Source organism: Mobula hypostoma, chromosome X2 (assembly GCF_963921235.1).
Source record: "Mobula hypostoma chromosome X2, sMobHyp1.1, whole genome shotgun sequence".
Classification (NCBI taxonomy): domain Eukaryota; kingdom Metazoa; phylum Chordata; class Chondrichthyes; order Myliobatiformes; family Myliobatidae; genus Mobula; species Mobula hypostoma.
In genome coordinates this window covers 41,569,032-41,595,366 of record NC_086129.1, presented here as the reverse complement: position 1 = coordinate 41,595,366, position 26,335 = coordinate 41,569,032, and the positions used below count along the sequence as shown (strand labels likewise).

Below are 26,335 nucleotides of genomic sequence, written 5' to 3'. Positions count from 1 at the left end.
TTTATAAAGCACTGGTGAGGCCTTATTTGTGAGTATTTTGAATAATTTTCTAATCTAAGAAAAGATGTGCTGACATAGGAGAGGGTTCAAAGAGGTTCACAAGAATGATTCCAAGAATGAAAGGGTTATCATCTGAGGAGCGTTTGATGGCTCTGGGTTTGTACTCACTGGAATTTGGAAGAATGAGGGGGGATCTCATTGAAACCTATTGAATGTTGAAAGGCCTGAACAGAGTGGGTGTGGAGAGGATGTTCCCTATGGGGGGAGGAAGAGTCCAGGTCCAGCGGACACAGCCTCAGAATAGAGGGACATCCATTTAAAACAGAGATGAGGAGGAATTTCTTTAGCTCGAAAGTGGTGATGCCGTGAAATTTGTTGCCACAGGCGGCTGTGGAAGCCAAGTCAGTGGGTATAATTAAGGCAGAGGTTGATGGATTCTTGATTAGTCAGGGCATGAAGGGATATGGGGAGAAGGCAGGAGATTGGGGATGAGAGAGAAATGGATCAGTCATGATGAAATGGTGGAGCAGACTCGATGGGCCTAAATGGCCTAATTCTGCTCCTATCTATTATGGCATTATGGTCTCTTATGTAATAAAATGTACATGTCCACTGTCCAATTTTGACAACAAACCAGATCAAAAGATATCAAGACAGGTGCTCAAAACTTGGTAGGTTTTAAAGGGCATCTTGAAGGATGGTGGTGAATACCCAGAAAGAGCTGTCAGAGGTGGTGGTTGAGGCAAATATCATTACAACATTTTAAAAGTGTTTGGACAGGTAATTGGATAGGAAGGGTGGTGTGGGATATGGGTTTAGTGTAGATAAACCAGATTAGCACAGATAGGCACGGACGAGGGGCCATTTCTACATGGCACAATTCTACAAGTAAAGAGAGACTGAGATGGCATTCCAGTGTTAGGAAGCTGAATGTACATGGTCGCAGTTGGTGCAGTATTAATATTAGGGATATCTAAAAGAAGCAGAGAGATCTCAGGTAGTTAAAAATATGTAAAATAAAAGCGTGCTATGGAGAGACCTACAAACACTGCCAGACTTGGTGCCAATACACATCACCAAACACAAGAGAGAGGGGTGAATGGGACTTGGTGTGCATTAGGATATAGGCAGCTGGCAGTGGGGGACATAGGTCAGTCTCAGCTATGTTAAACTCCATGAATCATTGCAAAGTGAAGGCACGACCCAGACTCAGGATGCAACAAGGGCAGAGGAGGAAGCAAAGCAAAAATAAAACATTCAGAGATATTCAATCAATTACCTGAGAACAGCTGAGTCTCTGCTGGGTTTTAGATCTGAAATAGAATGAAGAAAAGGGGAAGTAACTGTGGATGAAACTGCAGATGCTGAAAATCTGAAATAAAAACAGAGGATACAGCAATTGCTCAGCAGGTCAGGTAGTATCTGTGAAAAGAGAAACAGATTTGCTGTCTCAAGCATAAAACCCTTTGTCAGGTTTGGCTCTGTGTGGTACAGATAAACCCCAGTGTCACCCGATTCCCACTTGTCAGCTGCTCGGTCTGGGTAGCTCACAACTCCAATAATCTTGGCTTCATAAAACCGTGAGATGTAGGCGCAGAATGATGCCATTCAGACCATCAAGTCTACTCTGGCATTCCATCATGGCCAATTTATTATTCCTCTCTCCCCACTCTCTGCCTTCACCCCATAACCTTTGACACCCTTACAGAGCAAGAACCTATAAAACTCTGCTTTAAATACACCCAATGCCTAGGCCTCCATGGCCGTCTGTAACAATGAATTCCTCAGATTCACTGGTGCAGGCCCAGAGGCATCAAATGCTCCTCATACATTAACCATTTCATTCCCAGAATCATTCTCGTGAACCTCCTCTGGACCCTCTCCAATTTCAGCACACCTTTTTTAGATAGGGTACCCAAAACTGTTCACAATGCTCCAAGTACTGTCTGACAAATGCCTTTTGAAGCCTCGGCATCACCACCTCACTCTTATATTCTAGTCCTCTCAAAAGGTTCAAGCCTGGCCTCGGGTGCTTTCTATACGGAGCTTGCACTCTCCCCCCACCCCCGTGACCATGTGGGATCCCACCCACCGCCTGTTCTCGTTTCCCACAAAAATATCTGGGTTGGTAGGTTAATGGGCCATTGTAAATTGCCCCTTGTGTATTGGTAAGAATCTGGGTGGAACTGATGGAATGCACAACATCTATCTTAGGTGGGCTTTCAGAATGATCTCCTGTGGAGATGGTCCAGACTGTACAACCCTCATGAGTTTTTTCAATTGTATTGTGCTCTTTCTTGTAAAAATTGTGTATAATTTATCCTTAATTGACGTTTTTCTTGGGAATGCAGTATATGATGCTCTGCGCCTGTGATGCTGCAGCAAGAAAGTTTTAAATTGCACCTGTGCACACATGGACTTGTGTAAATGACAATAAACTTGACTTCTGATTTTTGTTTTGAGTTTTGGGCTGAACCACACAGTGCAAATTCTGACCAGCTCCCACCTCAAAGGGCAATAGGCCTCTTTGTTACATCTTAACAACCAACAACAGAAGGTTTCGGCACAGAAGAGCCCATTCAGCATGATACCCCTGTGCTGGCTATTACATAGTGAAACTCTTGGGACCCTGGGAGTTATTAATAGGTGGGCAGAGCCATGAAGTTGTATTACACCTCGAGAAAACATGTTTGGTCTCAGCTGCTATTTTGTATCCAATCCAGTGCTACTTTATGGTGGTTAAGAAGGTGTGGAGTGGGCACTAAAACAGTTTTATTAACAGACACAAGATGCTGGGGGAACTCAGCAAGTTAGGCAGCATCTATGCAGATGAATAAACAGTCAACATTTTGGGCTGAGACCCTTCATCAGGACTCAGTTATGTTAAAATGGTTCTAGAAGGCAGGACTTGAGAAACTGAAATCGTTCTCGTCAGAATAAACAAGGACTTGAAGAAATTTGAGCAATGTCTTTAAAATCCTGAAGGATTTAATTAAAGAGAAGAGAAATGGTTTCTAATGGCTGCTGGGTTGAGCCAGGATGCAAGCAGCCTCGAGGCCTAGAAACTGAGAGACTGGGCACAATCCCAAGATCGACTCCATTTCTCGCCAATCTCACTGTTTAAAGTGTTGAGAAAAATTGAAACGCCAAGGCGAGTGCGGAAAGTGGGCGAGTGTTCAACGCTGTCTACCAGCCTCGCGCTCGGTGCTGCCAGAGGAAGGTGCCTGGGTGTGATGGTCTCTCTCTCCCTCTTGTTCACTGCTCCTGAGGGAAGGTTCCTGCATCCAGATGGTCTCTCTCTCTCCCCCATGACGCTGTCAGAGGATGGATTGGACTCTCAGTTTTATTCTGTGTTTTTGCAGGTTCTTTCTTATTGCTGTTTGCATGATTGGGTTTTTGCGCACAAGGGTGCTTGATGTTCTTGTTGCCATTTTGCGCAATTTGTTTTTTTAGCGCATGGGGGTGGGGTTTATATTTTTCCTTGAACAGCTTCCATGATTTTTGTTGTTTCATGGCTGTCTGGAGAAAACGAACATTTAGAATTGTATAGTGCATATATACTTTGATAATAGATGTACCTTGAACCTTGGTTGTCAAAGGATGCAGATTTAAGATGGTCGGCAAAAGGCAAACGCTTTGTGTTTAGGATTGGGATCAAAGCGTCTGCATAATGGAAGCAGAATCTGTGTTTTTTTAACAAAAGGAAGTGTATAATATAAATGTAATTCCAGGATATACAGTAGACTGGGACTAAGTGGATTTCTCTTTCAAAGTGCCAGTACAGTCAATGGGCCAAATGGCCTTGTTCTGGGCTGTATTGATCTTTCACTTTATGAATTTGCTATTAGTTCATTAATTTCTGAATCAAGGAGAAGCTCGGCTTGAGAATAACATACAATGCAAAGAATTGAAAACAGTATTGGATGGACCAACAACCCCGGCAGGATTCGTAGATCTTCTCCGGTGTCGGACATCCTTGAGGACTGACAGACAAGAAAAGAAGCCTTTCAAATTTGTCTGCACCAATGACACTCCAAGCTGCTACTTCCTCCCAGTCCCAGTGCAACAGGTCACCACAGGAATGTGTTCCAGTGCCCCACCCTCCCACTCAGTGTCTTACCTGCACTTTCCTTTCTCCGGTATATAGCACACAGTACAATAACGTTCAGGAGCAGGATGGCGAGGAGCCCAAGGATTCCCCCGAGGAGGATCACCAGCACAGGGACCTCAATGCGGGAATGGAGGAATCCTGGAAGGAAGAGGTGAAGAGCCAAACAACTCAAAAGTCACAGAGGGCACTTACACATCAGGAAGAAAGCCTGTATACCCTGACTTCAGCACTTTACAACCAATGAAGTGTTCTTGAATTATAATCATTGCCACAGATAACAAAGGCCAGTTAATCTTTTTCATGATGTTCATTAAGATACAAAAGTTGGCTAACGCAAGGAAAAGGTCGGTGCTCTTTGAAATAAAATCATATTACCATCCATTTCTAATTAAAGAAGCAAATGAATGCTCAGTTTAAAGTCTCAGTTCAAAGGAGGCATCTTTAACCATGCAGCACTCCTGCCGTGATATATGCACAGTAAACCAGGGAGACATGTTCTTGACACTGAAGTAGGCACAGAATTAAAAATGATTGATTTATGCAAATTTCATTCTCACTTGGCACAAGAAGAGGCTATTCCTTCTTTTGGAGTTACTGTGCAACTGAACATCACAGAACAGAGAACAGTACAGCATACTAGACGTCCTTGTTGTGCCAACCCTTTAACCTGCTCTAAGATCAATCTAACCCTTCTTTCCGACAGTGCCCTCCATTTTTCTATCATCTATGTGCCTGCCTTAAATGCTTTTAATGTATCTGCCTCTACCTGCACCCCTGACTCACCATTCTGTGTAAAGAAGCTTACCTCTGACATCTCCTCCTATACTTTCCTCCAATCACCTTAAAATTATGCCTCCTCGTACTAGCTATTTCCGCCCCGGGGAAAATGTCACTGCTGTCCACTTGATCTATGCCTTTTATCATCTTGTATACCTCTATCAAGTCACCTCTCACCCTCCTTCACTCCAGAGAGAAAAATCCCTGCTCGCTCAACCTTTCCTCATAAGACATGCTCGCTAATCCAGGCAGCATTCTGGTAAACCTCCTCTGAACCGTCTCTGAAGCTTCCACTCCTTCCTATAATGAGGCAACCAGAACTGAACACACTTTTCCAAGTGTGGTCTAACTCGAGTTTTATAGAGCTGTAATATTACCTCACAGCTCTTGAATTCAATCCCCTATCTAATGAAGGGTGGGCACGTGACCAAGTGGTTAAGGCATTGGACTAGCAACCTGAAGGTCGTGAGTTCGAGTCCCAGCCGAGGCAACGTGTTGTGTCCTTGAGCAAGGCACTTAATCACACATTGCTCTGCGATGACACTGGTGCCAAGCTGTAACATTAGTGTCGTGGAGAGGGGAGACTTGCAGCATGGGCAACTGCTGGTCTTCCATACAACCTTGCCCAGGCCTGTGCCCTGGAGAGTGAAGACTTTCCAGGTGCAGATCCATGGTCTCGCAAGACTAACGGAAGCCTATCATCTAATGAAGGTCAAGATGCCATTCTCCTTCTTAAACACCCAATCAACTTGTGCAGCAACTTTGAGAGATCTATTCTCATCTTTGAGGGATCAAAAAAAAACATGTGTTAACTTAATTTTTTTTATCTCACAGTGTTAATTGGCCATGGTAAATTGTATCTCAGGTGCAGATGAGTGTCATAATCTGAAGGAACTGATGAGACTCTGAGAAGATGCACGGTGATCAGCAGGGAATAAGTGGGATGGACTTTATGACCCCATCCCTTCATGCCATTAATCATTGCAGGAAACTCTCACTGACCCTCCCAACAAAACAGATTACTTTGGAAATCTAGAGCATTAGAACAGAGCCAAAAGAGAACTGATAGTGGCTATCTCGATTTTTTTTGTTTACCTGGTAAAGCAATAGAAGAGTTAGTCACTCCAAATTCATTGCCAGCACTGAAGGAGTAGTTCTTTGCCAGGCTCGTCAGCTGCACATGAACGGTGTGGTTGGTCAACCATGGGTAACTCTTGGTGTCCAAGATCATGAAATTGGAGGTGTTCACAATAACTCCGCCACTTTCATCGACCCAGGTGATCGTGGCAGGAGGGTTTGCACGGACAAGGACAAACAGGACCAGGAAAAGTCCCGAGTCATTGTGTTCCTTGTACTCAGCATCCATCCGAACAACTTCTGGTTTAACTAGGAAAAGGTACAGAAGAGGACAAGAGTCAAAACTATCTCTACCTTTGATGCTGGAAAACTGTGAAGCGAATCCAAAAGTGGAATTATTAAGAGGGGCAATGAACAGCTTGGTGGAAGAGGTTTTGAAGGAAGTTTCCAAGCTCAGGACTCAACAGCTGAATATATGGCTGTGCATAACACAGCTTTGTCCAGGAGTTTGCTGAGATCTGCAGTAAAGAGTCAAAACTCCCAAGGTGGGGATCAAGGGTGAAATTAACTGAGTTCACTATTGGAGTCAATCCCTTCCCAGTTGCATTTTGACACCACAGTATTTTTACCTTTCCTGGTAGTTTACATAGAACATAAACTCAGAATCAGCTTTGTTAACACTCACATACAGTATGTCATGAGATTTGTTGTTATGCAGCAGCACAGTGCAAGACATTAAAAAATTACTGTTACAATAAGTAAATATAAAAATATAGAAATATTAAAAAATTAAAAATAGTGCAAAAAGAGCAAAATAGAGAGGTAACGTTTATAGATTCGTGGATCGCTCCGAAATATGATGGCAGAGGGGAAGAAGCCATTCCTGAAATTGAGCGTGCAACTTCAAGTTCCTGTACCTCCTCTCTGATGGTAGCGATGAGAAGAGGGAATAGAACACTACAAAGGAACAATCCCTTTGACCCACAATGTCTATACTGCTCATGACGCCAATTTAAACCAATCCTATCTGTTTGTTTGTGGCCTGTATCCCTCCATTTCCTGTTTGTTAGAGTCTGTCTAAATACCTTTTAAATTAGTTTATACCATTCATTCTTTTCATTGAGAAAAGAAACACATTTCTAGTACTAGTCATAAATTTGCTTTTCACTTCATTCAAAGTAAATCCATTAATCTTCCTAGTGTTTCTTTCCTTCAAGTGATGCCCAAGTTTACCAGCAAACTCATTGTCTTCCTCCACATCATCATGGCCTTGGATTCGAACTCTGAGCTGACTGGACCCTGCAGCCCGCGAGATTCATCCAGTTCAAAGGTGTTGGACTGACTTCACAGTCCAAATGTCCCTTTCTACCAACCCGAATCAACAGATAATGCTCTTCAAAGCAATCAGAATGCTTTTTTGTTAAATTTAGAGATACAGCGTGGAACAGGGCCTTTGAAGAACACTGTCCAGCAGGCCAGCAATTTAACCCTAGCTTAATCATGGGACAATTTACAATGACTAATCAACCTACTAACCAGTGCGTCGTTGGACTGTGGGAGGAAACTGGAGCACCCGGAGGAAACCCACACGCACACAGGAAGGAATGTACAAACTTGGTACAAAGGGCACTGGAATTGAACTCTGATATACGACACCTGAGTAATAGTGTTTGTGCAGAGTGAAAAAAGAGAAAAGTCTTTTTGGATTAGGATCTACCAAGGTGTTTCTTGCTGCAGTAACATGTCCGACACGGAGGCAATCCTAAAGCTCTCATTTGAATGAAATATGATGTTCTTTTAGTCAATAGCATCATTAAAGTGACCACACAACTCAATTATAATTTATATATTCACATTTCTTATGATATTAAAGGCCATTTGGCCCATTGACCCTTTGAATTGCAGAACAATTCCATCTCATTCCCCTGCTTTTTCCTGGAACCTATTCTCACACGTCCTCCATAATTCTCCAAACAGTCAGAGCAATTTACAGTAGCCCATTCATCCAACAGCTCGCCTCTGGATTGTGCGAGGAAAGCCCAAATGATTACAGGGAGAATCCGCAGACAGGCAGAACTCGGGGTCAGAGTTGAACCTGAGTCACTGGAGCTGTGAGACAGCAGTGTTAGTGCTGGAACACTGTATGCTAACCCTGATAAATGCTAGAGTTTGCTCTAACATTGTGGAAAATTCAAACTACATCAGATCGCACTGCAACACATGCTATTCTTTTTTAACTGCAACAAGTAAATTGGACTGTGTATATTTAAACATTCCTGCCACACATTACTCAGCTCCACCCAAGATAGAGAAGCCTTTTTTTTAAAAAACAAGAGACTTAAAGATTTCAAAACATTAAAAAACTAATGAAAGTGGCAGAGAGATAAAAAACCAAATTATGAAGAGTCATTATCTAAAGAGGCTTCAGTAGCAAGGCTCGACGCTTCAGTGTACAATCGCACCCGCCCCCCCCCCCCCAACCCCGGTGATGCAAAATGCAGAGTAACTTTGCTCTGCACCACTGCATGTACGTATATACTTACCAGATATGGATAGGTTGTGGTACAGATTCAACACAGACAGGGGCTGAAAGAGTTAATCTATTAGGCTGCATCAATTACGAATATGGAAAACTGGGGGGGGAGGGGGGATTGGCCTAATTCTAGAGCGCAACATAATTAAATGATTTAATAAGATAAATAGAAAGTATTTCTTCTGCTGGAAATAGTGAAGAATAATAGGATATAACAAAATATCAGACCCTATCTACCTGTGACTCCAATTTCAATGAATTATGGACCTGTATTCCCAGATCTCTTTGTTCTACCAGACTCCTCAGTGCCCTACCATTCACTGTGTAAGACCTACTTTGATTGGTTCTACTGAAGTGCAACACCTCACACTTGTCTGCATTAAATTCTATCTGCCATTATTCCAGCTGATGCAGATCCCTCTGCAAGCCATGATAGCCTTCCTCGCTGTCCACTACATCCCCAATCTTGGTGTCATCTGCAAAATTTGCTGATCCAGTTAACCACATTATCATCTAGTACGTTGATATAACTGACAAACATCGACAGACCCAGCACCGATCCCTGCGGCACACCATAAGTCACAGGCCTCCAGTCAGAGAGATAATCATCTACTACCACTCTCTAACTTCTCCCACAAAGCCAATGTCTACTCTAATTTACTACCTCATCCTGAATGCCAAACGACTGAACCCTCTTGACCAGCCTCCTGTGCGGGACCTTGTCATTCAGTGAGGAAGGCTTCTCTACTTGAATCTTCTCCATGGATTGTCACCTTGTCGTGGTGGAGAAGCTTGTGTGGTCCTGCGATCCCGAGAGCAATGCTGTCTGGAGCTATGCTCCTGGTAGGGTCACCCATGGTGGTAAGGTCGAGGGTGAGGTCCCTGACAAAGAACAATCCAACCAAGACCTCAACGGTGGAACAGGTGGACGAAGTTACTTCGAACTCAACGGCTGTGAAGGCGGATGAAGGCTGCAACAAATCCATCAGCTCCAATCGTCGTGGTTTCCGTGCCATTGGAATCAGTTGGTCGATTTGTGAAGTATTGTGTGCTTCTTGGAGTGCAACATCAAGTACACCTTAAACAAATACATGCACAGGCGTCTTCACTCTGTGGGCCACTTCTTCAGAATGAAGACCATCATCCTCGACCTCGAGGGATAGCCACGATGACGACGTCTATTTGAACATTGTGGGAAAGTCAGCAAAATATGCTCAGGCCTTCACAAAGAAATTGTGTGCAGTTCTGATCACCTACCTATAGAAAAGATATAAGATTGAAAGAGTACAGAGAAAATTTCCAAGAGCGTCGCCTGGACTTAGGACCTGAATTACAGGAAAAGGTTGAAAAAGTTACAACTTTATCCCCTGCAGCATAGGAGATTGAGAGGAGATGAGGTGGAGGTATACAAAATTGAGGGGTATAGATCGGGTAAAAATAAGCAGATTTTTTTATTCACTGAGGTTAGGTGAGAATGGAACTGGAGGTCATCGGTTTAGGGTAAAAGGTGAAATGTTTAAGGGGAACCTGAGGTCGATGCAAGTGTGGAACAAGCTGCCAGTGGAACTGGTGGATGTGGACTTAAAAGAAGTTTGGGTAGATACATGGATGGGAGGGGCACGGAAAGCAATGGTCCAGGTGCGGGTCGACGGGGCTAGGCAGAATAACAGTTTGACAGGGACTAGATGGGCTGAAGGGCCTGGGACTGTACTGTAGTGCTCTATGACTCTAAAATGTGAACTAGGCTATTCATGGGTAACAACAGGAAGCACAAACAAAAGCTGGTGATCAGATGAAATTTTCTAAACTGGGACTAATAAACCAGCAGCGTAAAGGATAGAAGCTGTTGCAGTGAATGGGCAGATCACGACAAGTGATAGATTGACTCCTCCTGTACTTGACTTTACATCATGTGGGATTTTGATCTTATCTCTGCCAAAAGCATATCATTCATACATCTAATCCAATGATGCCGTTCTCCCTGCTGCCCAATTGCAAGTGCCTTACTTCATTTACAGTTACAAGTCTGTTGTAAAACATCAAGAGCTATTGGTTGGGTTGGTTAAGCCCATCACCCCTACTGGGACATAGGCCACCAACAGCAGCTCATGAGACTCCTCTATCCAGGGCCAGTCTTTCAAGTTGTCCCCAGATGTACCCCATCTTCGAAGATCCTTCCTCTCCCAGGGATGAGATCTTTGGAGTTTGTGTTTGTGTTTCTGTAGATTTCGGTCTTTACAAGGTGGGTTTGCTAGCCCCATGCCCAATCCTTCTCCTTTCACAGCCAGGCTTGGGACCCTCCATGGTGGAGTTAAGAGCTATTAGCCTCTAAAACTTACCATTTATTGCATTGTCCTCCGGTTGACCACAATAGATTTTGCCATTTCTATGGAGACATTCCGTTAAATAAGGTGAGGTTGTTGGGCAAACATCGCACTGTTCTCCAGGTGCAGCCGGTGAGCGACACCATAGAGGTTCTCCAGTAGTTCTCTATCGGTGCTTTGATTTTGGCTCAGCCTGGAGATGCTAAAACACGCACTGGATAAGGGACCAGCTGTTCAAAACTGAGGAGGAGGAGAATCTGACAGACTTGTGAATCTTTGACCTTCGCTGTGCCAGGAGGCTGCAGGTGCTCACTGGCTGAGTTTCTGGAAGCTGAGAGCAACAGTGAAGGGAACTAGGATGCAGATACACAGCTGATTCAGCTCAGTTAAAAATCTTATTAAATGGCAGCGTAAGCTACAGGGCCCTCGTGGCAGCTCCAACTCCCACTTCCTGTCTTATTTTAATGTCCAGATGATGGTCAGAAATGCAGCAACCTTTCTCATAAAGCGTAATAGAACATAGAACAGTACGGCACAGGTCCTTCGGCCCACAATACCCGTGCCAACTGTGACGCCAAATTAAACCAATCCTATCTGCCTGCACATCATCCACATCTTTGTACCTGTCTAAATCCCTCTTAAACAGGATTTCTGTATCTGCTTCCACCAGAATCCCTGACGCCCAACAATCCCTGTGTACATTTTAACATTAATTCGACCTACCAGCGACACGGACAGGGCTGACCACTGTGCCAAACTCTGTTTTGTATCATTTAAAAGATTAGTGAAATTTTCTCAAAAAAACGCTTAAAGTTCCTAGTTACTGTAATACCAAGGTAAGTAAATTGATTATTTACTACTTTAAAAGGGAGGTTATGAAGGTCTAATATTTGTGCTTCTCTGTTAATTGAGAAAAGTTCGCTCTTGTGTAAATTAAGTTTGTATCCAGAAAGCTGGCTAAATTTATTGAGATGTGAAAACATTGGGGGTAACGAGGTAGTCGGATTTGATATAAAAAGTAAACGATCATCAGCATAAAGAGAAACTTTATGCTCAACACCCCCCCCCCTCAAATCCCCGCCAACTCAGCACAGCTGCAAAACGCAATCGACAATGGTTCTATGGCCAGATCAAAAAGTAAGGGATTTAAAATGCACCCTTGCCGGGTGCCACGTTTAAGGTTAAAGGGTTGGGATTGCTGAGAGTTGGTCAAAACAGAAGCAATGGGGCATGGATATAGCAATTTAATTCATGTAATAAAATTTTGTTCAAAATCAAATTTTTCTAAAACTGCAAAAAGATAATTCCACTCCACACGATCAAACGCTTTCTCCGCATCAAGAGAGATGACACATTCAGGAGTCCCAGCTGAAGGTGAATATAAGATATTAAATAGACACCGTATATTTTTTAAAAAAGGGAGGCAATTTTTAATAAAACCAGTTTGATCCTCAGAGATAATTGAGGGTACAATGTTCTCCAATCTACGAGCCAAAACTTTAGCCAAAATTTTAACATCAACACTTAACAAAGAAATTGGCCTATACAAAGAACACTCTGTTGGGTCTTTACCTTTTCTCGCTAAAAGAGTGATACTTGCCTCAATAAGTGATGATGGTAATTTACCATGTTTAAACGAATCGGATAAAACTTAGATTAATTGAGGCAAGAGCAGTGAGGAAAATGATTTATAAAATTCTGCAGAGAACCCATCAGGTCCAGGAGATTTACCAGACTTCAGTGCAGAAATGGCTAAGGATATTTCCTCTCATGATAATGGCTCATTAAGTTTTACTTTGAGATCAGGAGAAAGCAAAGGAATATTTAAACTATTTAAGAAATGCTCGACAGAAATGCTATCACTTAAAGATTCAGAGGTATAGAGTCAAGAATAATAATTCTTAAGTGTATCATTAATTTCAGAATGATTCAAGGTAATATTCCCATTTCATATTCGAATTTTTGTAATTTGTTGTTGAGCTTTTAGAGCGTCTTAATTGACTAAAACTTTACCGGATTTATCACCGTGAATATAAAACTGGCTCTTACTTTCAAGAAGTTGGCGTTCAATTGGGTGAGTGGAAATAAGGTCAAACTTGGTTTGAAGTTCCACTCGCTTCTTGTACAGTTCTAGATTTTCGCTCTGGGCATATAATTGGTCTGTTGCTTTAATTTGACAAATCAAATCTAATCACTCTGTATAGATCTTTCTTTTCAAATTCGCAGTATATGAAATTATTTGACCCCTCAGATATGCTTTCATGGCATCCCAGACAACCTGAGTTGAGACTTCAGATGACATGTTAGTATTTTTTAAAAAAAGTTAGCTGGTCCTTCATAAATTTTACAAAATCATATTTCCAACAACAGGGTTAGATTAAAATACTAATGTTTATTCATATGGGGGAAACCAGGAAGAATTATAGACAGGCTAACTGGGTCTGAAATCAATATACTCTGATAATCACAAGAGCGAACAGATGGAATCAGCAGGTTATCGATTAAAAAATAATCAATTCTAGTGAAAATATGATGGACATGTGGAAAAAAAAATAATCTCTCTCACTTGGATGGAAAAAACACCATACATCAGAGATAGCATAATTAGAAAGGAAGGACTGAATTGATAAAGCAGATTTACTTGATAGTCTAGGAACAGAAGACGATCGATCCAAAACTGGATCTAACCAACAGTTAAAATCACCGCCCAATATAAGAGAATATAAACTCAAGTCAGGCAATAAAGAGAAAAAACGATCAAAAAACTCCACATCACCCGAATTGGGAGTGTATAGGTTAGCCAAGACCATACAGTTTCCCAGAGACAATAATAAAATGACCATTTGTATCAGATACTTTGTTGTGAAGCTCAAAGGGAACATTTTGATTTATAGGAATTGAGATTTCCCTGGCTTTATGTGGAAAAATAGAATGGAAGTGCTACCCTACCCACCTTGACATGAGACGAGAATCCCTGTGTAAAAGAACTTTTCCCACACAACTCCTTTAAATCTTCCCCCCTCAACTCAACCTATGCCCTTTAGCATTTCATATTTCTGCCCTGACTGACTACCTACCCCTTAACCCCACCTTTGCCTCTATTAACTTTATAAATTTCCATCCAGTTACCCCTAAACCTCCAAGTCTCTCCTCTCCCCTTCACCACAGCCTCCTCTCACCTCCATGCTGCAACAACCCACCAGGGCAATTGTTGGCTTCATTACTCCGCACCCCCCCCCCCCCACAATCCTCTGGGCTCCTCCAATTCTGCCCTTTCGTGTATGCATGGTTGAAGGACTTCACTCTTGGTGGCAGGACTATTAGCTGCACCAGTTCTAAGCAGCGCAAGTATCTCCCTAATGGTGGCCTGCTATAGATTCAGATCTACCATGTGTACGTCAAAAAATACAGTGAAATGTGTCACTTGTATTAACAACCAACACAACCTAGCACTATGCTGGAAGCAGCCAGAAAGAGCACCAACACAGCATGCATACAATACTCAGCAGAACACAACAAGTAACAGAACAACTACAGCAGAACAAGACTCCTTAAACCTTTAACCAATGTTTGGTCAGCTGTGCCAAGTAAAGTGGAGTCAGTATCAGGTGACACACCTGTGAAACATTATTGCACTAAGGGACCACGTACATTCAGTGGCCGCGAGCTGGTATACCTAATAAATTGGCCACTAAGTGTAAATTCAGGTCGTGAAACAACATTGGGAATTCAGAACACAAGGGAAAACAGACTGGGAAATTTGCAATGAATCCAGTCAAGAGGAGGAATATTACACGTGCCTCCTCCCAAGCGTGAGACATGATGGTCATTCCCAGTACTCACACTGCACATTGAGGATGACGCTGGCGTTCTGCGTCTTCCCGCTGACAGGATCAGTGACTGAGCAGTTGAGTTCCTTGTCCTTCCTGCGGGTGGTTATGACAAAGGTGCTGTAGCTCTGGTTCCTGCTCTCATTGGAGCTGGGAATGAGCATGGTCTGGTTGCTCTCTTGCTTCTTGCCATTCAGGTACCAGGTGACGACGGGCACCGACTTCCAGCCCTCCATCCTGCAGGTGAATTCCTTGGGCGCGTTCTCCTCCAGAGTGACTACAGGCCGCGGCCGTCCATTGATTAGAGGAAAAGGTTCGGCGATTTCTGAAATAAAGGTATAAAATACTAGTTTAAAAGTCTCACCCCCGGGATCCTTAAAAACCTCCTAGACTGTAACTCCAGGACAATATTCATCTCCATTGAATCTCACTCAAGTGACCATGCCCCAACCATGAGCCCAACAGGCCATTCAATATGCTGAGTTTCCATCCTGCATCCAGTGCAGGTTAGGGATCCTGACCGAGTATTTCAGCAATGACAAACTGCACCACCCCCAGCACAGCAGACTTGGCGCAGGCCAAGTGCAGCACAGGGAGCTCACAGCACAGAAGCCATTCAGGCCAACAAATCACGGCTAGCATTCATCTCCCCTAAGTCATCTCCCTTCTTGCTTCACCTCACCTTGAGGAGTGGGAGGCTTTGAAGAGGATTGCAGAAGAGGCTCATTCAGAAGATGCTGCCTGGAGTGGAGACTATTAGCTACCGGAGAGGTTGTACAAACATATTGTTTTCTTTGGAGCTTCAGAGGTGGGGGGAGGTGGGTGGTAGGGTAGACCTGATGGAAGGTTATAAGATTATGAGAAACATCAATAGGCATTGCAGGAAGGAGAGGGAGAGATACTCTTGCCACTGGAGCTTTTGCCTGTGGGCTAAGATTAGTATCGGAACTGACTTTATCTCGACAAGCCCCCCCCCTCCCCCCCATACTGAAGCCAAAGGACAGGGAAATGGAAAAAATGAAAACCCAAGGATTTACTTGAAGTACCTGAGCAAACATAGGCCTCAAGTTGTAGAAGAAATATCGCCCCAACAACATGATCATAGCCAGCCATTGCCATGTTGGCCACTCTCTTGCTTTGATTACATCTTCCCTGAAAATGGAACACAACAACAAAAGTTTACCACTTCCTACAGTAATAGAAGCAATTTGTTTGTACTTACAGTATATAATTTCATGATCTCAAAGTCTCCAAACACCTTGCAGCCTTTTAATTATTTTTAGAAGTGTGACTACCAGTAAAATGGAGGAAATGCAGAGGAGAAACCACAATATGGTAATGTGTTTTAGTGATGTCTGCTGCCCAGACACTACCTGACAGGGTGGACAGGGGAGATGTGGGAGGCAGGGTGTGTTCATTTTTGGTCACCCTGCTATTGTATAGATGCTATTAAGCTAGAAGGAGTGCAGAGAAGATTTATGGAGGATGCTGCCAGGACCTGAGGGATTGAATTGTAGAGAAAGGTTAAGCAGGCTAGGACTTTATTCCTTGGAGCACAAGAGAATAAGGGGGAATTAATGAATAAAATAATGAGGGGCATAGATAGAGTGAATGCACAGTTCTTTTTCCCCAGGGTTAGGGTGTCAAGGACTAGGGGATGTGGGTTTAAGATGAGAGAGGAAAGATTTAATATGAATTGGAGGGGCAACATTTTTTATCCAGAGAAATAGTATATGGAATGAGCTGCCAGGTACATTAAAATACTTGGTCAGGTACATGGATGGGAGAGGTTTAGAGGAATATGGGTCCAACGAGGGTAAATGGGATTGGCTTAGATGAGCATCTTGGTTGGTATGAAGGATAGCATTGTGGTTAGCACAACACTGTACAGCACCAGCAAGCCGGGTTCATTTCCCACTGCTGTCTGTAAGGAGTTGGTACGTTCTCCCTGTAACCACGTGGGTTTCCTCCAGGTGCTCCAGTTTCCTCCCACAGTCCAAAGATATACCGGTTAGTGGGTTAATTGGTCATTGTAAATTGTCTTGTGATTAGGCTAGGGTTCAATCGGGGGGTGGGGGGCAGGAGTTTGTTAGGCGGCATGGCTCAAAGAGCCTACTCCACACTGTATCTCAATCAATAAGTAAATAGAAAGCCCGAGTCACAGGAAGAATGTACAAACCTCATACAGAGGTCATGATTGTCAGGAGTTGAAATAAGGGCTGTGGTGGCAAATTCCACAAGTTCACCACCCTGTAAGTAAAGGTGGTTCTCCTCATCTCGGTTCTAATCGCATTATCCCATAGCTTGAGGCTGTGAGCCCTGGTTCTGCACCTTCCAGCCAGGAGAAGCACCCTCCTTGCATCCAGTCTGTTATGCCCTGTCAGACTTTTGTTCATTTCAGTGAGATCTCCCCTCATTCTTCTAAACACTCTGGTTGCAGACATGATAGAGGTATAAAACACAGTCTTTCCTCATATCATTATCCTACTATCTTCAGTGAACTTCCTCTGTGGCAAGCACATTCTCTCTTGAGAAAGAAGGCCAACATTGCCGCGTTACTCTCCATGGTTCAACTGTTGAGTTTACTGAATTGATATCACATGTTTGATTAGTAAGCCATTTCAAATCACAGGATGAACAGATTTCACTATTGAATGATAGGAGGAGGAATTACGTGATCAAAAGCTTGATCAAGGAGGGAGGGTTGAAGGAGAAATATAAAGGATTTGAGTAAATACTGCAAGTTCAACTAGGGATTTTCAAAGACTCACTTTTTAACCAGAGATGGTTCAGGGAGTGGATTTCTGGCTGACTGTTTCCCTCCTTAAATGAGACAAAGTCATAAAACACTACAGCACAGAAACAGGCCCTGGCCCATCTCGTTCATTCTGAGTTGGTATTTTGCCTAGTCTCACTAAGCTGCATCTGAACCACAGCCCTCCATACCCCTCCCATCTGTGTACCAATCCAAACTGCTCTTAAATGTTGAAACTGAACCTGCATCCATCATTTCCACTGCAGCTCGTTCCACTCTCACATCACCCTCTGAGTGAAGAAGTTCCCCTTGAATATTTCACCTTTCACCCTTAACTTTTGATCTCTAGTTCTAAACTCATTGGGAAAAGTCTGCTTGCATTAATCATATCTATACACTGCTTCATTTTTTATACCTCTATCATTCTCCTGCACTCCAGGGAATAAAGTTGTAATTTATTGAACCTTTCCCTATAAATCAGGTCCTCAAATCCCACAACAACCTTGTAATTTTATCCATACTCTTTCAATCTTATTGATATCTTATCTGTCGTTAGGTGACCAGGACTGCACACAATACTCCAAATCTGACCTCACCAAGATCATATAAAACTTCAACGTAACATCTCAACTTCTGTACTCAATATTCTGACTCATGAAGGCCAATGTGCAAAAAGCTCTTTACGACCACTTTCAAGTGATTATGGATGTGTATTCCCAGATCACTTTGTACCACCACACTCCTCAGTGTCCTACCATGGTCTGTTTTTCCAAAGTACAAGCCAATTGTAGTATCCCATCTGTCACACTGTTTGGAAGCAGTGTGGACTAATATCATTCAACTCTAGAACAAAGCTAGAAGGCCGTATTCTATTTGAACATGGCATCCTCTGAACACACCACAGAAACATTAAAACTATTCATGCTCTGCTATCTAGTAATATGAGTATGGCAGAAATATTCACACAATAACATCAGAAGAGTCACTCATACTCATAGTCATACTTTATTGATCCCGGGGGAAATTGGTTTTCGTTACAGTTGCACCATAAATAATTAAATAGTAATATGCAAATTATGCCAGGAAATAAGTCCAGGCCCAGCCTATTGGCTCAGGATGTCTGACCCTCCAAGGGAGGAGTTGTAAAGTTTGATGGCCACAGGCAGGAATGACTTCCTATGACGCTCAGTGTTGCATCTCGGTGGAATGAGTCTCTGGCTGAATGTACTCCTGTGCCCAACCAGTACATTATGTAGTGGATGGGAGACATTGTCCAAGATGGCATGCAACTTGGACAGCATCCTCTTTTCAGACACCTCCGTCAGAAAGTCCAGTTCCATCCCCACAACATCACTGGCCTTACGAATGAGTTTGTTGATTCTGTTGGTGTCTGCTACCCTCAGCCTGCTGCCCCAGCACACAACAGCAAACATGATAGCACTGGCCACCACAGACTCGTAGAACATCCTCAGCATCGTCCGGCAGATGTTAAAGGACCTCAGTCTCCTCAGGAAATAAAGATGGCTCTGACCCTTCTTGTAGACAGCCTCAGTGTTCTTTGACCAGTCCAGTTTATTGTCAATTCGTATCCCCAGGTATTTGTAATCCTCCACCATGTCCACACTGACCCCCTGGATGGAAACGGGGGTCACCGGTACCTTAGCTCTCCTCAGGTCTACCCCCAGCTCCTTAGTCTTTTTCACATTAAGCTGCAGATAATTCTGCTCACACCATGTGACAAAGTTTCCTACCGTACCCCTGTACTCAGCCTCATCTCCCTTGCTGATGCATCCAGCTATGGCAGAGTCATCAGAAAACTTCTGAAGATGACAAGACTCTGTGCAGTAGTTGAAGTCCGAGGTGTAAATGGTGAAGAGAAAGGGAGACAAGACAGTCCCCTGTGGAGCCCCAGTGCTGCTGATCACTCTCAATTGGCATACACCAGTCTATGTCTTGTACAAATTCCTTCCCTAACCCACTAAGCACAGCCTTCAGTCAGAATCAGGTTTATTATCACTGGCATGTGACAGGAAATTTGTTAACTTTCACCCTTATCCAACTGCCCCTTTAATGACTTCGCTAAACCCTCATGGAAACAGCTCCACACTCCAACCACTCTCAGGTTAAAAATAGATTCACCAAATTTCTAATTGGATTTATTATGACTAGTTATAGGATCATTTCCGTGGAAGCAAAAACTCTCATAAAATTTCAGCCTTCTACTAGGTCACCTTAATCTTGTCTAAAGATGGCCAGCCTGCTCAATATGCTCTGATATTCATAGCCCAGCAGTGCTGCTATCTTCCTGTGAATCTCTTTAATGTTTCCTTGGTGCCACACTCCACCCTAATCTTTCACCCGTCACTTCAATACTCAGGCCATAATGGGAAATCTCTCTTCTCATCAAGAAGAGGTTCAGTGGTCCTCCCCCATGAGTGAAAATCTTGAATGTCCAAGGGACATAACAGGGATTGAATTTAACCTGTCCCCCAAAGCCATACAATTCTAGGCCACTAGACTAAGTAGGATTTGAGGGGCAGTTTCCCAGGATCTGAGTTGTTCACTCATCATTCCATCTACTTTACCACTATCTCTGCTAGGATTCCCTGGGGGAGACCTCGCCTCTGCAACCAGAGGTCAAAAGAGACAACCTGTGGTCTCTTGGCATCACCCCTAGCAAGGGGCATTGAGACAGATACGAATGTACATGATGCCGTTAAGAGAAAAACAGAACACTGTCAATTTGGCCAAGGATCTTTACTGCCAGACCCCAGGGCTGAGCTGATTAGAAGCCACCACTGCCCTAACCTACAAGCACTTTCCCTGTACCCACAAACGAATCAGGAAGCAGGTCCAGCACTATTCAACCTGCATCATATTCTAAGTGCCCGAGCAGACTGGGTTGTTTACTGATTATAACACTGAGCCATCGCGAGCTTAATTTAATGTAAAGGAAATGCAACACAAGCTTACCTCTGAGTAATATTCCAGGGAGACAGGAAGACGGTTTTGAGCTTTATTTACCTGAATGAGGGCAAGGAACTCGGCAGTAATTTGGCTCCTTTTAAGCATGAGGAGGAATTCCAACCCCCTCCACTTACCACTGTTACTTGTGTCGCCCTCTCAGTATCACGGCAGCTGGTTCTCAGTGCTGTGCTGCAGTGCAGGCTGAGGAGAGCTGACAGGCACACACAATCAAGCACGGATTTAATGATTTTGTTTCAGCAGATTCTGTTTTTATTCCTTGTTCACAACGAATGTGAACAACCATCAGTTACCTCTAGAGAAATTAAGAAATTATGACCTTCTCACGCATCCCTTCAATTTAAATTCTCAAGTATCATGAAATGAAGGAGCATATACTCGACTCCTTAAGGACGGCCAACTCTGGGGTTCGCTTTTCAACCAACACGTCAGCCCATTTGCCATGCTCCCGCCAATATGGAGGTGGGGAATAAAGTGCGAAATATCAAAGTGCACTAATGGCCTGAAGCTACGGAGCAATGTAGAAAATTGTGAGGAAGATGGGGGAAGGTTTCAGGGGATGTAGGTTGATGGATTATGTGAAGTCATCCTCTTTGGTAGAAGAGGGAATTGGGTGTCCTTTTACGTGGATCAACAAGCATTAGAAAGGGAAATGGAAGCTGTGCTGTATTAGAAGAGTGAAAATATAGTATTCCATAAGACAAAGGAGCAGAAGTAGGCCATTCGGCCCATCGAATCTGCTCTGCCATTTTATCATGAGCTGATCCATTCTCCTATTTAGTCCCACTGCCCTGCCTTCTCACCATAACCTTTGATGCCCTGGCTACTCAGATACCTATCAATCTCTGCCTTAAATACACCCAATGACTTGGCCTCCACTGCTGCCCGTGGCAACAAATTCCATAGATTCACCACCCTCTGACTAAAAAAATTTCTTCGCATTTCTGTTCTGAAAGGGCGCCCTTCAATCCTTAAGTCATGCCCTCTCGTACTAGACTCCCCCATCATGGGAAACAACTTTGCCACATCCACTCTGTCCATGCCTTTTAACATTCAAAATGTTTCTATGAGGTCTGCCCTCATTCTTCTAAACTCCAAGGAATACAGTCGAAGAGCGGACAAACGTTCCTCATATGTTAACCCTCTCATTCCTGGAATCATCCTAGTGAATCTTCTCTGTACCCTCTCCAACGTCAGCACATCCTTTCTTAAATAAGGAGACCAAAACTGCCCACAGTACTCCAAGTGAGGTCTCACCAGCGCCTTATAGAGCCTCAACATCACATCCCTGCTACTATACTCTATTCCTCTAGAAATGAATGCCAACATTGCATTTGCCTTCTTCACTACTGACTCAACCTGGAGGTTAACTTTAATGGTATCCTGTACGAGGACTCCCAAGTCCCATTGCATCTCAGAACTTTGAATTCTTTCCCCATTTAAATAATAGTCTGCCCGTTTATTTTTTCTGCCAAAGTCCATAACCATACACTTTCCAACATTGTACTTCATTTGCCACTTCTCTGCCCATTCTTCCAATCTATCCAAGTCTCTCTGCAGACTCTCCGTTTCCTCAGCACTACCGGCCCCTCCACCTACCTTCGTATCGTCAGCAAACTTAGCCACAAAGCCATCTATTCCATAATCCAAATCGTTGATGTACAATGTAAAAAGAAGCAGCCCCAACACGACCCCTGTGGAACACCACTGGTAATCGGCAGCCAACCAGAATAGGATCCCTTTATTCCCACTCTCTGTTTTCTGCCAATCAGCCAACGCCCTATCCATGTATGTAACTTTCCCATAATTCCATGGGCTCCAGTTTAAATCAGAGATGAGGAGGATTTTTTTTTAGCCAGAGAGTGGTGAATCTGTGGAATTCATTGCCACAGATGGCTGTGGAGGCCAAGTCATTGGGTATATTCAAGGCAGAGATTGATAGGTTCTTGATTATTAGGGGCATCAAAGATTTAGGGGAGAAGGCAGGAGAATGGCGTTGAGGGGGATAATAAATCAGCCATGACGAAATAGCAGAGCAGACTCTAATGGGCCAAATAGCTGAATTCTGCTCCTATGTCTTCGTCTTTATAGAGCTTTGGTGAGACTGTGTCTAGAATGTCACTTACAGGTCTGATCTCCCTATCTGCAAAGGGATATGCATGCAACAGAGAAAAACAACGAGGCAGCATCCTGACCCCAGAAAGGTGGCTTTGTCCTCTGGAGAGGGATTAAGCACATTCAGCTTGTATTCACATGAGAGGTGACATCATTCTTGAGAAATGTACTATGTCAGGGGATTGGCAGAATAGGTGGGAAGTTGATGTTCTCCTGGCTGGAGTGGCTAGATCCAATGGCCACAGTCTCCAATAAGAGACTGAATGGGAAGAAATTTCATGTAGACAATGTTGAATCTTTGGAATTCACTAGCCAAGAGGGCTCAGTAAACTCAAGGTAAAGACTGAAAGATTTTTAAGATACTAAGGTATGTGGAGTTTGAGCAGGTTTGAGTTTAAAGAGGAAGTCTATGTTAGCCATGATCTTTCTGAGTTGTGGAGAAATTGCAATAATCCAAATAGTCCACTCCTGCATTTATTTCTTAAATTCAGAGGTCAGATCCATCTTCAGTGGTGAATAGCTGGGAGGCTGTGATTCTGCACTCTCATATTAAATTGCATCAGCATTTAAATAGGGCAAATGACATTATATTTTCTGACAACACACACACAATGCTGGAGGAACTCTGCAGGTCGGACAACATCTATGGAAAGGAATAAATAGTCAATGTTTTGGGCCGAGACCCTTCATCAGGACTGTTTATTCCTCTCCATGGATGCTGCCTGACCTTCTGAGTTTCTCCAGCATTTTGTGTGTTGTTCTGCAAATCCAGCATCTGCAGAATCTCTTGCATTTATATTTTATGAAACCAATTTTCCCTAAATACACATTAATCTTTACTGATATAACACCATAAGACATAGGAGCAAAATTAGGCCATTTGGCACTTCGAGTCTGCTCCACCATTTTATCGTAGCTGATCCATTTTCCCTCTCAGCCCCGTCACCTGCCTTTTCCCCATAACCCTCCATGCCCTGACTAATCAAGAACCTATCAACCTCTATTTTAAATATACAAAATGACTTGGCCTCCACAGCTCCCTGTGCAATAAATTCCACAGTTTCACCACTCTTGCTAAAGAAATTCCGCCTCATCTCCATTCAAAGTGCATGCCCCTCCTTTCTAAGGCTGTAGCCTTTGTTCCTTGACTTCCCCACCATACAAAACATCCTCTCCACATTCACTCTTTCGAGGCCTTTCAACATTCAGTAAGTTTCATGAGATCCCTCCTCATTCTTCTAAATTCCAGGGAGTACAGGCCCAGAGCCACCAATCGCTGCTCATATGGTAACCCTTTCATTTCCATGAACTTTCTCTGAGCCCTCTCCAATCCTTTCTTCGATAAGAAGCCCAAAACTGCACATGACACTCCAAGTGAGGCCTCACCAGTGCCTTATAAAGCCTCAAAATTACATCCTTGCTTTTATATTCTAGTCCTCTCAAAATGAATGCTAACTTTGCATTTTCCTTCCTCACCACCTGCAAATTAACCTTTAGGGGGAATCATGTGCGAGAACTCCCAAGTCCCTTTGCACCTTGGATTTTTGAATTTTTTCTCCATTTAGAAAATAGTCTACACTTTTATTTCTTCTACTAAAGTGCATGACCATACACTTACCAATACTGTATTCCGTCTGCCATTTCTTTGCCCATTTTCTCAATCTGTCTAAGTCCTTCTGCAGCTTCCCTGCTTCCTCAAAACTACCTGCCCCTCCACCTTTCTTCATATTGTTCACAAACTTGGCCACAAAGTCATCAATTCTGCCATCCAAATCATTGACATATAATATAAAAAAGAATCCAGTCCCAACACCGACCCCTGTGGAACACCACTAGTCACCGGCAGCCAACCAGAAAAGGCTCCCTTTATTCCCACTCTTTGCCTCCTGACAATAAGCCACCGTCTTATACATGCTAGAATCTTTCCTGTAATACCATGGGCTCTTAACCTGTTAAACAGCCTCACATGTGTGGCATCTTGTCAAAGACCTTCTGAAGATCTAAGTACACAACATCAACCAATTCTCCTTTGTCTATCCTGCTTGTTATTTTCTCAAAGAAATCCAACAGATTTGTAGGGCAAAATTCTCCCTTCAGTTCAGCCTATGTTATCAAGTGTCTGCAAGTACCCCCGGAACCACATGCTAAACAATCGACTCCAACATCTTCCCTACCACCAAGGTCAGATTAACTGGCCAGTAACTTCCTTTCTTCTGCCTCTCTCCCTTGTTGAAGGGTGGAGTGATATTTGCAATTTTCTAGTCCTCACGAACCATGCCAGAATCTATTGATTCTTGAAAGGTCATTACTAATGCCTCCACAATCTCTTCAGCCACCTCTTTCAGAGCCCAGGAGTGAACACCATCTGGTCTAGGTGATTTATCTACCTTCAGACCTTTCAATTTCCCAAACAATATCTCATTGTTTGCATGTTTTGTCACCCCAAAGTGTGTGTTACCATGAGAGATTTTGGCATTGACGGAGAGACCTTTACAATAGGTTCCAAAAATATCAGTCATGTTAGAAATGTTGAACTCTGTCTCGGCATTCTCTTGGCTTCATCATCATTGCTTCTCTTCTGTAAACAGACTTATTTGTTCCAATTGATCAGTGGTATACCCTTCCTGGCAATAGAGTGCCCCGTGAAAGGGTAACCCACACACACCACTGAAACCTCTTGCTGTGTGAATCCCCACAGAGTCCCTCCAAGCTTAAAAAAGATCATATAAACAATGAAATGAGACCAAATTGTAAATAAACAGACTTTATTTTACAGATAGTGTCCGAGAAATATCTATTACAAATCCACCCTTCAACATTTCTGCATAATGGTCTTTGGAAAATCTGGAAAATAATCAATTGTCCAACCTGCCCTCATTAGAAGCCGAAATCCGAAACTGATCACCCTGTACCTCTGCATTTGACTTTGCTGTCAGGCCAAAGTAAAACACATTTGATCTTGTACTTCATTTCCTTAATTGTTGGGAGATCTGGCATTTAAACATCTGCCAGTTCCTAATTTTTAGCATTGAGAGTGTAGTTTACTGAGCCACTCATTCCCTTGCTAAATGCACTCATCAGTTCCATGCTGATGGTAAACAGAGGAGGCATTACAAGCCTTTTATTAGGAACATCCACTGCACAGCTTTTACTGACAAGGAGTAAACCCACAGGTCGATCCAGGTGTCCCTTGTTTAGCCTTTGTTCAGAAAGACTGAACTTAATTATATTTAATTTATAATCAAAAGATGGAGCTAAATTTTATTTTTATTTATTTTATTTCTATTTATTTAGTTATACCGTGTGGAACAGGCCCTTGCAGTTCAACGAGCTATGCTGTCCAGCAACCCACCTATTTTTTTTTTATTAAATGCAATCATGAACAATAGCAAGATGATATGTGCTGATCAAGTCAACTAGTTCCCAAAGAGAACTCTGATAGGCCAATCAGATGGTTCACTGCTGCTCAGCGATAGAAAAACATTAACAGGCACAAGGGTTGCTAGCCCCTGTACCCCAGAAACACACCTGAGCAGTGCAGCAGAGGTACGTGCTATGCACGACCTGATCTGAAAGCAAAATGTTGACTCATAACAGATTTAACACTAGACTAATCACAATTTACAATGATCAATTAACCTACCAACCGGTATGTCTTTGGACTGTGGGAGGAAACTGGAGCATCCAGAGGAAACACACGCACACACAGGAAGAACACACAGACTTTCCTACAGATGACGTCGGAATTGAACTCTGAATTCTGACACCCTGAGCTGTAATTGCGACATATTAACTGGTATGCTACCATGGTGCCCCATCCTTGATAGG

The 26,335-nt window shown here is 43.1% G+C and overlaps 1 protein-coding gene across 4 annotated transcripts in view; it reads right to left on the bottom strand.

The window, feature by feature from the left end:
* Positions 1 to 20,550, bottom strand: part of LOC134340791 (transmembrane protein 25) — a 37,581-nt gene extending 17,031 nt beyond the window's left edge. Inside the window, exons 1-7 of one of the 4 annotated variants that reach the window (XM_063038306.1) lie at positions 20,509 to 20,528; positions 20,381 to 20,431; positions 15,699 to 15,804; positions 14,666 to 14,977; positions 5,984 to 6,274; positions 4,121 to 4,249; positions 1,280 to 1,313 (exon numbers count right to left, since the gene is read on the bottom strand). In XM_063038306.1, the coding sequence (XP_062894376.1) occupies positions 1,280 to 1,313; positions 4,121 to 4,249; positions 5,984 to 6,274; positions 14,666 to 14,977; positions 15,699 to 15,771 (839 nt within the window). In that variant the 5' untranslated portion in view covers positions 15,772 to 15,804; positions 20,381 to 20,431; positions 20,509 to 20,528. Of the gene's footprint in view, positions 1 to 1,279; positions 1,314 to 4,120; positions 4,250 to 5,983; positions 6,275 to 14,665; positions 14,978 to 15,698; positions 15,805 to 20,380 lie in introns of all 4 variants that reach the window. The other 3 variants (XM_063038303.1, XM_063038304.1, XM_063038307.1) reach the window with 3 other exon arrangements.
* Between the last annotated feature and the right edge of the window lie 5,785 nt (positions 20,551 to 26,335).